The 14,606-nt window shown below is 38.9% G+C and overlaps 1 protein-coding gene across 7 annotated transcripts in view; it reads left to right on the forward strand.

Moving 5' to 3' along the window:
- FBXL4 (F-box and leucine rich repeat protein 4) overlaps positions 1-14,606 on the forward strand; it is a 53,852-nt gene that overhangs the window by 33,234 nt on the left and 6,012 nt on the right. For 6 of the 7 annotated variants that reach the window (XR_013948380.1, XR_013948381.1, XR_013948382.1 and 3 more), the window contains exons 7-8: positions 9,129-9,200; positions 10,353-10,665. Coding sequence is in view for 4 of the 7 variants with exons in the window: in XM_080584820.1 (XP_080440946.1) it covers positions 9,129-9,200; positions 10,353-10,665 (385 nt within the window). In the remaining 3 variants the exon portion in view is untranslated. Of the gene's footprint in view, positions 1-9,128; positions 9,201-10,352; positions 10,688-14,606 lie in introns of all 7 variants that reach the window. The other variant, XM_080584822.1, reaches the window with a different exon arrangement.

Consider the following 14,606-nt stretch of genomic DNA (forward strand, 5'->3'; position numbering starts at 1 on the left):
CAATGAGAGAGTTAATGCTGCCATAAATTCATTCTACAGACTTTTCAGAAGTAACCTGTTATGGGTGATGCTGTGCTTTATAGAGGTATTGTCTGAGGCTTTTCAGCATGGATAAAACTTCATTGGCTTGGGCACAAATCTTTAGGATTAAGAGTTGCAAACAAATGGTGAAAAATAGAGAAAGCCTTTAGCTAACAAGTAGGTTCTCAGAAGGAGGTTGAGCCAGTGACAAATGGTCAGGCGATGCAGGGCCTTAATGATACCTGCTGATCCCATGACAAGCTCATAGGGCTGAATTCATTTGAGTCTGTAAAGTGAAGGGTGAGAGGGAAGAATGAAGGTGTAAGATGCATCTGCAGACATAAGTGAGGGCATAATTTGACCAAATGAAGCAATCAAAATACAGTAATTGAATCAGCTACAGAGACTATTACTTTCACTGACCTAATTCAGTAATTGCAGTGTTACTGTGTCCCTGGCACTGCCAAATAGCTGTAGAGAACAGAAAGATGCCCCTGTACATCCCGAATCCTATCTTGCAAATAATGTTATGCTTATTTCCGAGGAGACAAGTGGTTTGACTTTTGAAAGGCTTTATCTGAACGCAACAATAAGATTAATTCCAATTTCATTTCCATGTACTCCCTCTCCTCTCTTAACTGATGCTCATACGGTGTTCATATTACGTCTGTTTAAAAACCACCAAAGTTTTGGAGACAAATTGTGTCGCTGACCAGTTACTTCATGATCTCAAAAACAGTCCGGTAGTTCAAGCACAGTGTAGTCTTAAAAAAAAAAAAAAAAAAAAAAAAGACGGAGGGGTAGGACAGCTGCCCTAAGCTGATTTTTAACAAATGTTTTCCAGTTCTCACTCTTCTTATGTTCTTCTCTGTGCTGTGTCTTCCAAGGAGATAGCTGATGGATGCTTGAGGCTTTCAGTTCTAATGCCAGCTTATACTGTAGAGGAAAATGTTTTTGAATAAATGGAAATTGTCTGTTGGTGTCTCTGTCCAGAAGATACTAGTACACCAATGATTGTGGTGATAAGAGGTGGGCTGGGTGGTTATCTCCTTCTGCAGACATCAGTTGAGAAGGCCTTGAAGGGACTGTCAGCAAGTGTAGAAGCCAACTTTTTCAGTCTGTCTGGAGAGGCTATCTGATCTGGGTCACCAGAAATCCCTTCCAACATTCAGCATACTGTGGTTCGGTGACTTGGTGCTGATGGCACTAGCTGAGGACTTAATACATGAGCTTTGGTCTCCTGATCCGTGACTGGGGTAACAGCCCGTTGCAGGATGCACAGTTTCTTTATGCCTCACGATTCCCATCTTTAAAATTTCTGTAATAGTGCTTTCTCACTTTGCCTGTGGTATGAAGATACACATACTGAAGACTTTGAGATTCTCTAGTATGTGTGGTATATATAGAGTATAGGGTACTCTACATAGGTAGTCTTCTTGCAGTACTGTACCTTAATACAAGCTTTTCTGTGCTTCAGGAAGGTCAGTTAGTTATAAAGTTCTACTTTTTTCTCTGGAAAAAAAAAAAGGATTGCCAAGGAAAGGTTGCTTAAGAGTTTCAAGTGTTTTTATGAGCTAAATGACTAGGGACTTTAGTGTACTATCTCTGTTTTGGGACTATATGAGTGTCTTGTTCTTCCCAAAGGCCAGAGGAACTACCTTGGAAAGGAGGAGGTGACCTTTTCTACTTGCTTTCTCATGAAATGAGACAAGTTAGCTTATGCTTAAGCCATTCAGTTCCCTAAAACAAATCTGGCCATCGTTTCATTCTGATTTGGCTATGGCTCCTTGCTATTTTCACCTTGTAGCATGAGTAACTGAAAAGCAACATATAGGAAGGTGAAAATAGATGAAACCAAAAGAAAGTGAACAACTTGAATAGTTTCATTAGGCCTCTAGATCCAGTTTTATTTAGAGAAACAGTATGTTGTCTTTAGTGTGCTCTTGAATGTTCATGTACTATCCCAAGATTTGTTATTTCTGTCAAAAAGAAGATGCTCAGGTTTATCCATAGAACACAAAATCATAATAGTTGTCTGAAAATGAGTGCTTTCTGGGAAGGTGTAAAATAAAAAAAGGTTTCAGGTGTAAAAACTTCCTGAAAACCAAAGCTAACACTGTGTAACTGTCTAATTATTCTTTTTATTTTCTTAACTGGTTAAACCAATGCCTGGCATGTGGTTATGAACACACACATTGTCTCTCTGAACCTTTCATTCCCTCTTGTGGGATCTTTGTTTTTGTTTTTCTTGTGAGGAGTCTTATTAGAATTGCCTTTAATCCAGTTTCACATACGGAAATCAATTGCTATTCCAAAGATACTGTAGTCACGTGTAGTAGTAGCTGTAGTTTAAAATGTGGACTCAGTGATATGCTGCCATGGAGATTATTTCTCTCCACTTTATGCAGGAACGCAGAGCAGTTGCTATTCACTAAGATGTTTCTGGAAGTCCCAAAACTGAGTTAACATTTCATTAAGTGTCTTGATTAGTTTTTGCTGCAGTTAGAAGTAATCATGTTCATTTTCTGAAATGTTTTGGCAAGAGCTGTATATGACAGCTTGTAGTAGGGAGAGAAAGCTGCCATATGAAGGAGGGTAGTTCAGGACGTTCCTTTTAGGAGGAGAGTTACCGGTCCTGTCCGTGTCAGGTCGTTATCCCAGCGGCAGGAGCTGTTCATTTCCACAGCAGTGGGATGGAGGAGATGCACGCTGCCAGCCCGGCCTTCGGGCTGCCCCCAGGTAGAGCGCTCTCCTTCTCTGCCTTTGGGCTCTGCATAGGGTGCACCATAGGACTGCATTCCCAGCAGAGCTTACAAAGGATTTTCTTAGTTTCCTTAGCTCTGAGGTTTTTATTCTCAGAACTTTGAAATTTTAAAACATCAAGCACCGAAACGTGAAGCCTTTGGCTTTCTGAGGACAGCCCCTGATGGCAGGAAAGCTCCACCTGCCAGCTGTGTGCGAGAGCACTGGTCCCATGGGAGGAGAGAGGCCTTCCAGATGCTGCACCATGCGTTGTCTAGCCGTTGCTTGAGGTCCGATGCTTTACTCTAACAGCCATCTTCCTTATCCTGTTTTTCTGTCCTTCACCTATGAATAGTTTGACTTTTGTAATCTGAGGACAGTGACAATGATGGAAATGTAACTGTTCAGAAAGAGGCACTGAGGATGTTCACATTAAAAGGTAATGTTGGGTGTTTATTCTTGTAGATGAAACAGGTAAATTTGGTTGGTAATAAAGCAATATGTCTTATTTTTGTTGCTTTTCTTGAGGTTTGGGGTGGTGTATATATGTAAATTTAAACCTTTGGGGAACACGAGGAAAGCTCCTGCCTAGATCATGACTAAAGGAACCTTCTTGTGCAGTTCTGAGAATATTTTGAAGGATTGACTTCTGAGAATGTGGATGCAACTGAAGGGCTGAGAGACATGGTAGATTTCATTGGCCTCACCTTAGTCTGTAGGTCTCCAGTTCTCCTTTCCATCTTTCTCAGATCCTAAAATTTCAAGGAACAAAACGTTGACTCTGATTTTTATTAGGAAGACACAATGCTTAAGAGTACTCTGCAGAGTTACCTCTTCCTCATCCACTTGACACACTTACCCTCCTCATTCAGGAAGGGTTGGTTTTTCTGTCTTGGATTTTCACTCAGGTTATTAATTCTTATTAAATAGAATAATGTTGTCAGGAGTTCTCAGATAAATAGCCTTCCAAAATATAACTGCTTAGTATCCCATGTATACTGTCTGATGTCCTATAGTAAACATCTAATTGCTGTATCAACTTTCTCAGCTAAATGTGTTGAGAAATGTGAATTTCAACTGTACACGAACAGCACGTTACAGCTGTTGCTTGGGTACTGGGTATTTGAGGTTCCGTAATTCTTTACTAGTTACCTGAAGAAATCTTTTGATGATTTTCTGTTTCACTATAAAAAAGTGACTGTTTGCAGAATAAAGTTGTCTAAATGTTAGCCAGTACAACTGGTTAATATAGTCCTAAAGACGCTGATTTTACCCTAAAAGCAAATGTTTTGAACAGTATTTTCCTCATATTCTACTGATTTATGTTAAAATGCTACCTAGAAACATAGGAAAATACTGCGATAGAACCTGTTATTAAATATAACAACCTCATAAACTTATATGCAAAGGCAACTCACTGCAAAGACTCTTCAAGATCCATTTTTAAAGGAGAGATAAGTAACTGAAATATGAGAGAAGAAATTGTGGTCTTTAGGAATGCTGTTATATTAATTCTATGGTATTGTGGAAAAATGCAATATTCTTGTTGTGGTGAGCTTGCAACTATAGGCATGTTATCTGATATCTGCCTGCAACTAATGTTATATAACTATTGGAACGTAAGTGAAGACATCAGGGTTGGGGGCATGGGGCAGGGAGTGCTGGAGATGAGATATCACTTGGGAACAATAAGGAAAAAATAATACAACTTTGTCCTTTCATACAATGCGATTATGGAGGGGTGTGATTAGTCTTTTTTTCTACCCCAAGCTGAATTTTTAATGTTAAAAATGTCTTGCCTAATTTGAAATTTTTCTCGGACTGGTAGTTAGCTGGAGAATCAGTAATTCAGTGATTAAAAATATAGGAAGCAAGGGAAACTTAATTTAAAGAATGGAGGATGCGGTCTTCAATCAGAGCTTGGGGTTTCTTTCTGTCATCATTCACTTCATTGAAAAAAAAAAAGGAAAAAATTGCAGGAGAATAAAATTCCTGTAAAAGATTTAAGCTTTTAAATTGTTGCATTGAGGGACTGCAAGAGTTCCCAACCTATGTCAGATGCAGTTCTTTTGAGCAGGCTGTGGTGAAACAGTCTATTTTTTTACTCCCTTCACAAAAAATACCTAATATTTTTAAAAGTAGCCTAAGACTTTTTTTCCAAAGAGTTTATAAAAAGGTGCAGACTTTACTTAAAAGTAAAACTTGGTTGATTTCTGTAGTTCTTATTTTAACCTTCCAGAAGCACAATGTATTATACTTGTCTTCAGACTTTTTGTTACAGTACAGCCATTCTATGATATCCATCACTTGTATTTTTAAAAATCTTATGTATTTCTTTTGTCTTGGACTACTTGTCAATGAAATTGCAATGAGTAAATGGTCTGATACTTGACATGCGTCTTTCACAGCTGAGCCAAGTTACCACGGACAGAAGGGGTGGAGGGTTCAGTTTGGAAGGATATTAAATTCAAGCTCTCTGTTGGATGCTTTCCTTATCATACTGACACAAGAAATAATTTTCACTTCTGGCAGGATCATGGATGCAAAAAATGCTGAAAAAGTTCACGCAGGATTCAGTCTTGCCAAGTGTATTACTCTGACACCAGTATTCACTTTCTCCATTGATGGGTTGTTTGTTCAAACCAACTTGCAGGTCGGAACATACATGTGATGTCTGAAGTCTTTACAAAGACAACCAGGATGCAAGTTAATCCATTGTCAGCTATCTAATTGATGTATACGTATCACACAAACGTCTTCCAGGCTAGCCTGTATTACAAAGTGAAAGACTTCACGTTTGGGCAGAACTCTCACCTTTCTCACATGGAATAAGTTAAGATTTCAAAAGGAAATCGCCTCTCTCCTCTTGTCCAAGGCATTATGAGTTCTGTTGATGTCCTTTCTGACAGATGTTTGTTCTTAAAGAGTTTAGAGACTTCAGGCAGTCTGCTTCCATTTTTCTGGGGTTTAGAACCAACTGTCATACCCTAAAATATTTCTGTAATCTGTTCTGTAAGTCTGTGTTAGCAGCAGTATTGTATCCTTCTGTGCAGCTTGATGTCAGTCTTCTCTCGTAAAGCAACTCATGCAGTCTCAGCTGTGTATGTTTCCAGCATCTGAAAACACCTCCATTCCTGGGAATGGATGATAGGATAGGTCATCATCATACTGCGTCTGCTTTGAGCCCCTCTTCCCGCTGTTTGCGCCATTTTTTCATGTATTCAGTAGTAACTGCTTTGGCTTGTATGGTAGAAGAAATTTGTACCGCTGAGGCTAGGATGAAAATTACTCCAGAAAGAAAAAGTAACCCTTAGCTTTTTCAAATGTTCATGCTCTTCTTTCCACAGTTTGAGTGTGCAAGAAGGGGAGCAGGTACAAAGCCAAGCCTTACCTTCCCTACAGGAAAACTTCATTCTCAAGCCTAGTAGCCAAGACATGTATATTTGGGAGGCTTAAGTGTTACATGGGGACTCCTTGATTTGACTGCCAGTGCTTGGCTGAGAAAGTGAAACTGGATTCTCTCCAGTTGAAGCTTGCTGATCCAGAGTTTAGGTGCCTCTTTGTTCCTTACAGAAAGCACTCTGACATCTGGGGTTTGGCCTGCCTTGCAGCGTCCAGGTCAGATGATTGCCTTGCACTTCTCCTTTGTGTATGTATAAGTGTTATCACTCAGCTTGTATTGAAGGCAAATTGGAGAGATGAATTGTATGGACAGGTGGCTTGAAACGGGCACAGGTTATTACCGTGGTAGTTGTCTTATATGCAGTGCTTGTGGATTCTGGGAGTTGCCATTCTCTCCTTATTTTGATGTCCTTTACCATCTGGATTCTCAATTGCATCTTGGCTAGGCATACTCAAAGAAAGGTGGTTTTTTTTTCTTGACATATGCAAAAAACACCTCAGTTACAAAAGAATAGACGTGGCTTCTGAAGAAAGTCTGATTTCTTGTGTGGGGGCACGTGTGCATCCCAGAAGAGGAATTAATGTACTCAGTATAGGTAACATGGAGTAAATAGTTGTTTACTCTTCGACTAGACTTGGCATGCTGTGTGGCAGTATGCCATGGTATTCCACCAAGCTTCCTTCTTATTGCCCACATCTCTAGTGCTTGTTTAAATACTGGTCTCTTTGTTTATTTTAAATAACTCTATAAAAAATAATGCTTTTAGGTATTATAGGTTGTGAAAAGACATCTGCAGATGTGAACTCGATGTGTACCGGAAGAACCCTCTCATACTAGAGGGACTAAAAAAGTATTCTGAGAGACACCAAATTCCTGTTCAAGTTAACACATCAGGTCAGTTGTCTAATCAAGACAACTATGAATATCAGTCTTCCTATTTATTTCACCCTTCTCTGAAGGAGGGGAATTATGGAGCTGATCTTACATCCTACAGACTGCTCAGAGTGTCTCTTCACTTCTGAGCTGTTTGTATCAGTTAAGGAAAGGTATTGCTGCTTCCTATCCTTTCAGGCCAATGTTTAAATTCTGCTCTGGAAACCGTTGCTGAAAAATGTGGAATGCATCAAGGTATTCAGTTTTTCTGTGGAGTCACCAGAATTCCTGCAGAAGTCCTGTCTAGAATTGAGTGTGCAGTCAGACTGATTTATTTAGCTCTGATACTTCAGGTTTGTAGAGAGGGGTGTGGGGATTTCGTTTTCAATTTGGGCATCTGAGTCGGTTCTAAAGCTGATAGCTTTCGCAGAGGTAAAGGATATGTCTCCTCCTATTGGAGTTACTCATTTATTCAGGTTTAATGCTCCAAATAAAGCACTTGCTTAATAAGTACTTTAGTTAAAGTGTATTGGATATTTACACATTTTCTAGCTTTAAAGTGTTCTCTCTCTTATAATGACTTTTATGTTTAATTCCCTGGTCTACCTTTTTCTTTAAAAACAAATGAAAGTCGAGCGAGCAGGCAGACAATGGTTTGTAAGACCTCTGCAAAGATATTTGTGAGGAAAGCTTATTCATACCCTCTACTTTTAAGCTGCCTTTGGGAAATGAAATCTCAGAAGGCCAAGCTGGAAGCTGAGGTTCCATACAAGTTAAGTGTTGGGTGTTTCTAATTGGTCCCTGGAGATGCCGAAATTAGATGTCTGAAACGATCTCCAGGAGTACTCCAAACCGTGTCCCTGCTCTGTGTCTGCCAGCCTTTCAGTGCAAGACATCAGATAGTTCTTCATGGTGCCGTGACAAAAGGTCCCATTCCTGCCGAGTTTCATTACAGTATAACAACTCGGAGAACTAAGTAAAGTGTTTTACTGTAAAATTTCTGAAAACAAGCAGACTTAAATATAAATATAAGCTATATTACACATGTGTACAAATATTGTTGACTAGTGTTCCTGTAGGAATTCTGCTTATTAGCAGTTATTTTGTCCCTTGTATACTGTTGTTGTTTTTTTTCCTGTGAAGAACTGTTGTATATCCTGAAAGTATCCACAGACTTTAATCACTGATGTGTTGTGAAACTTGTTGCAGTTCTCAAGCTTACAAAATCTTAACCAAGTGAATGTTTCAAGTATGATGCATAGTTATTTGTGATTTGAATCCCAGGCTGTATTCTTTTTTGCACTGGAGTATATTTCAAACTAAAAAACAAAATATGGCTACAGACAATGCAGAGGAGTCTTTTCTCTATCTCAGAAACACAAATAAAAAACTGTGAAGTTTCTCTTGTCATGGAACAGAATAGCCACATATTTAATGTTTTGTAAGATGCATCTGGCATTCCAGTATAATTTCAGGCTGAGTAATGTGCACTACTTTCTGAAAAGAATGGTCACGTTAAATGGCAGAAACATGACTGCGAAGTACACATTATATCTGTTTCAGCCTGCGTGCTGCTAGTGACAGGTGCTCAATGGTTGTCAGCCTCCTTGTCAGCACGGAGACTCCTTTGACATTAAAGTCACCAGCTCCGTCCTGGTGCTGCGCAGCTCTATTGGCAGTTCCATCAGGCTGTGGCCCATCAGCGAATGTCAGAGGCTCTGCTGTTCTGCTGGCATGTCACCAGCCCTCTCTGGTTTTGGTCTGGCCTCGCCTGTTATTTGAACTTGCCACGCTTCTTCAGCAGCTTCCCTGTGGGAAATGAACGGATAGGTCAGGGGTGTATAGGTATCTTCAGGGCAATGCAAAACCACATCCAAAGTGACTCGCGTAAAGGTTTGTAATGATTACCATTACTTTAAGGCAATCAATGGGTAGAGTACCTAGGGACTCATTAAGTGGCATTTGTGGTGTCTGTAACGGAGTTTTGAGCTGTATTTCAGGAAATGCAGTGACAGCCTTTAATGCCTAATTGACCTCTTCTCTTTGTTTCGCTTTCCATATTTCCTTCTGATGTGCTCCCCTGCGGCAGCAAACAGCCCTGCTCAGTATCCTGAACTTCTGCTCAGAGCTTCAGCACCTCAGTCTGGGCAGCTGTGTCATGGTGAGTAGTTAGACCTCTCTGTGGGTGTGTATGTGTGTGCACACTGGCTTTGAAACTCGGCCTGGGTTTATGCTTCACAAAGACGGGTTAAATGCTGGGCTGATGTTATGTCACATTTCAAACTTTTGAAAGGTCCAAGATGAATATGACTTAGTTGTATATCTAAAGATTGTGTCAATTTAGTAGGCCTAAAGTCTAGCTTGTAGTTTTTTTCCATTGTTCTTCAGCCTCTTTCTAAACTTTGGGGCATTTTTTATATACACTTACATATACTTTTTCTTTCCAAAACCAATAATGAAGTTATCTTTTACATTCAGACTAAATCATCGTTTCTGACAGGTCAACTCTGGTGTGTGACACTACAGTTACAAACACAAGAAATGATTTCAACAGAAGTCATTTGAGTTATAGACTTGGGTGGGTGCATACCTTTCTTTTAAGAAAGAATATAGCAATTACTGTAGGGAAGTCATCTGAGCTGTATCGCATGTGCACGCCAGAATTGTATGCAGTGGAATTTAACTTGCTGCTGTCTCTGTGATAAGCACAGCTGATAACCCATCAGGGAAACTTTGTGGACCTTCCTTGTAGTTGAGAAGCAAATGACAAAGCAGAATTGGTTCACCCTTCCATACTCCGACTCATGGACAGAGGAGTAAGGCAGCGTGACTACATTTTTCCAACAGTCCTAGTCTTACTGTTTTTCAATAGTGGATTTCATTCCTTCTGCCTGTAGAATGGGACATTTTTTTTTTCATAAGGAGCTGCAGCAAATGATCGACCTAGAATGGAAGTAGACTTCTTTAATGCATGTGTACTTATGGTTGCAGTGCCTATGGTCATAAAGACAATTTTAATCACCTTTTAAAGGAAAAAAAGTGTGTGTTTTCAAAGGAAGTGAACTTCAAATTGCATTTCACTGTTCCTTAATACCAAGTGAATTTAAAAGCATGTATGTCTGGGGGTTGATAGAAAACTTATTTTTGTTGTCTGTAAAAGTAGACCTCACTGTACAATGAATAATTTTCTGAGCTCTTTAGAAATGACAAATGCTTAAGACAGATCTGTAGGTGTGTTAGCAAGCAAATCCTGAAACACCTATGTATGTCTGGAAGGATGGTATATATGACAAAGTGTTTGTTTTCCTTGCAGATTGAAGACTATGATCTTATAGCAAGCATGATGGGAGCAAAATGTAAAAAGCTTCGCAGTCTGGATCTGTGGAGATGTAAAAACATAACTGAAAATGGAATAGCAGAACTGGCTTCAGGCTGCCAGCTTTTGGAAGAACTTGATCTTGGCTGGTGCCCTACATTACAGAGCAGTACAGGCTGTTTCGCAAACCTTGCACGTAAACTCCCGAACTTACAAAAGCTCTTTCTTACGGCCAACAGGTCCGTGTGTGACACAGACATTGAAGAGCTTGCAGCTAACTGTACTCATTTACGGCAGCTAGATATACTAGGTAAGAAAATGTAGGAATATTGGTATACATTTCACTGTGTCTCAAAAGCCTTACAGTTAAAAAGGAGTCCATATGATAAAACTGCTGTCAAGACATTTTAAAATAAATCTTTCTTAAAAATATAGCTTATCATATGAAAATAAAGGGATGGAAGTATTACTGCAGTGAGCTTCTGACACAAAATACAACGGATTTATACCAACTGTGTAATTTGATTGTTTAGCATTAATTGCTTACACTGAAAATTTTGTGGACTTTTTCCAACAACTTTTAATTTCATGATCACCAGTATATTTAACTGAGATCTTTTGACTTTTGACTCTCGGAAGATTCAATTTCTTCTTGTTTCTGCTTTTGTTGTTTTATTTTATTCCTGTGAAGTGTGACAAAGTATATTTATAGTGGGAGTCTGTGACTAATAAACAGATTTTTGCTTTTGCATAATACAGATATACTGAGCAGTGTTAAGAGTATTTGTCACTTTTTACCAGTGAGTGAGTTTGTCTCATTGAAGAGCAAAAAAGTAATTAATAACAAAACTTAAAATGGACTTTTCTCTAGGGTGGGAAAGAAGTGATGAGCTGCAAAAAACGCAGTGAATCTTAAATTTCTAATTCTCTGCAGATTCTATAGCTAAAAGTATTTTGGGAAATCCAAGGTAAATATTCTTGGGATTCCTGAGTAAGGACTTTGAGAATTATATTTTTTTCATGATACTGAATTTATTCTTTCTATGGTGGAATGTGAGGTTTTCTTTTAAAATACTGTAGGACAGCACTGGTAGCTTTGACTTGGTGTAAGAAAATTTATTCAGCCTTTTACTGACTTACTTTCACAGGGTTAGTTGAAAAACAAAGATGTAAAATATTAAAGGGAAGAAAGTAACCACACTGCATATTTTTAATAATAATTGTAATGTGGAGGTATTATGTTTAGGTTGAGAGTGATGCTGTGGAGAAACAGAGCCCTCTACTCAATGTTTCAAGCAAGTTTAAGACTATCATTGGTTCTCATTTAAAAAAAGTAAAATACCAAATGGCTTCATATTGTCTCCACAATATAGATAGTAAACACTCTTACCATGAAATGCAATTTTACTTATCTCTAAATGAGAGACTCACCTTCCGAACAACAGACAAGGAGAAGGCAAAGGAGAATGAACAGATAAAAACTTAACTCCACCTGGTGTATATTGTTCTGGCTTAATGCATAGGTTTGCAGGTGGCAATGTGTTTTTGCTTGTATTTAAGGGAATCTACTTTGTAGCTAGATTATCAAGGGTACCTTTCCCTAGTCAGACACAAAAAGTTTCCAGAAGGCGTAGTGAATACAGTCTTTCAAAAACATGTATGTTCTCCTGACCACCCACTTACATGCATTTCTGTTACAATGGTGTTGTCTGCCCACAAATCAGTCTGACCTTTTCACTACACCAGAGGCTGCGGAATGAATAGCTCAGTTGTGTTAAGCCTGCAGATAGTCTGCTAGTTCTGCTGCTTCTTTGCCAGTACTGGAGGTTTGTTGCCACACTTCTCCTTTAACATTTGAATTCACATTTGAATTCAGTTTAATGTCTCGTTGATGTTTTTGCAGAAAAATGTGTGAACATGGAAGAGGAATTTTGTTCCATTCCCTGAGTGTTTAACAGTATTTACTGAGTCAAGTGGATTTGTAGTTAACACACAGTCTTATCAGGCATGGTTAAGAAGGGTGCTTTCCAGAGGACATCCAGTTGAATTATCTACAACGTTACCAAAAACCTCAATATCCATTCCCAGAACTTTCTTCCTTTATAGCAGTACTTAGTAGAGGAAAAAGACTGTCTTCTGCTATAAATAAGTCAGTACAAGGTGATACAGTATGTGTGGAGTGACCCAGCTATTTTGGCAACAGTAAGGAAACCATCTTTATGTCTTTGAATATGGGACCCACTACAGTCTGTGGTTCAAAGGAGTTGTCAAGTAGAATCACAACCTTGCTTGGGTCATCTGGAAGTAGAATTGCCAGGTGTTCAAATACAAATGCAGAAGTCTCTGTCTGAACCCAAAACCTAGCCTCTTAAAGTGCAGGAGTACTGAGAAAATAAATCTCCATGCTCTAACTTTTGGCTGCTGATGTCAGATGAGACTTCTACTATAAGCTATATAAATGCTTCGTATGATTTTGTCCTTTTAAAGAAGTGTGACAACAGGTCTTAAGCTGTTAGAAGCCTGAGGTCAGTTCTCAACTTTGCAAGACTAACCTTGAACAGCAGGTCTTCTCTATGATGTGAAAGAACGCGAGGTACTCTTTTATATCCTTTGTCATTCCCAAGTAAAGAAATGGCTGGCTCATACCTGCATTGTGAAGGGCATAGAACTATTGCTGCTAGGTTGTCAGTGCATGTGGTGAGGGAGCTTATTTTTTTCTCAATAACACTGTGTAAAACAGGGACTTACCTAAGTAAGGATCAAAATGCCTTACCCAGTAGTATAGTCACCATCACAGACGATACTTTGTTGGTATTTCTCTGCAGTTGGTAGAACTTGCAAACTTGGCAGGGAAAACTTCTTGTTTCAGTTACGCAATATTTACAACCACAATATTTTCAGGACTGAAGAAAATCTAAGGCTCTGAAAGAAAGTTTGTTGAACTGTATATCTTACATTGTGGTATTACAAAATCAATGTTGTATGTGCACTGGATGCTGTTTTCAGGCGGCAGGTCCTGCAGCTTGCTAACCATCTGTCCTTTCCTTAGTCTTCCAATATTGCTTGGTAATTCCCTTGTTCCTGAATCAGTGGACTTCATAGAAGATGCAATTTGCCAGTTTCTGAGGGCTGCATAAAATTATTGGCCTGTATGAAGTGTTATTTGATGGGTAGCTGGGTTTAAATGGTGTGTAAAGCATACTTGAGAAAGTAAACTTCTGTTAAAAATCATGGTTTGGATCCATATCTGCAGTATTTATAGTACAGCTTGGAAGGGCAAGTATGATATAAGTGTGTCACTAAGTACATGAGGGTGTGCTTCTTCAGTTTTTAAGTTCTGAGGGTTTTTTACCCATTACATACTGAACTGTCTGCTTACAAATATCATTTCCTTTGATGCCCATATCTTTTTCACAGACTGACACAGTGGGTTATACAGGAAATATTCCCCTATTTTTTTTTTGCTTGAGGATGTCCACCCAGCAGTAGAATGTTCCAGCTATGACCATCTGACAGCTTTGTAGTGATGCAGTATGTCATCCAGTGCTATAGATCTTGAAGTGGAAATCTCATGACAAGACAGGAGACAACCAGAACTGGCAATGCCAAAAGCTTTTATTGTATGCTGTATTAGCTGCTCAGTTAGTTATGTTGCTGTGGGGCTACTGGCTGCTGTCAAGGATGGAGAATAAGTCATACTAACCTTGCTCCCCAGAAGTCTTAACTGTCTGTCCTGCACAAAAAGAGTAATAAAAAGTAGACACCCTTGTTACTGCAGAATTTATGTACTCCTATCTACATACCAACACCTCCCACACCTTCCTGAGCAACAGAAAACCCAACTGCCCCCTTGCCAGCTGTCAAAATCTTCAGCTTTCTCTTGAGAGCATCAACACATAGTTAGTCAATTCAAACATGAAAATGTGCAGTATGTTGAAGTTTAGAATTCAAATGGTTTGCAATAAATTGAATAAAAAGTAAAGAATAAAAGGCTAGTCTGTCTGGTCTAGGTGAGAAAAGGAAAAGTAAGTGTTTGGGGGAATAGTGATAGTTATTTTCAAGATCTATACTTCTTTAGCCAAGAAACGTGTTCTTTTTCAGTAACAGTTGGAAGTTGTTTTTTTCATGTGTACCCTATTGAAAACTTATTATGAGTGTATTTTTAAATAAAATTACTCAAGGCACTTTTTTTTTACTTAAATATTCTTCTTAATTATAATTTGTGTAGCAGTACCCTTTGCCCTAGAAACT

The sequence above is a fragment of the Anser brachyrhynchus genome (assembly GCF_964034855.1).
Source record: "Anser brachyrhynchus genome assembly, chromosome: 3".
NCBI classification, from domain to species: domain Eukaryota; kingdom Metazoa; phylum Chordata; class Aves; order Anseriformes; family Anatidae; genus Anser; species Anser brachyrhynchus.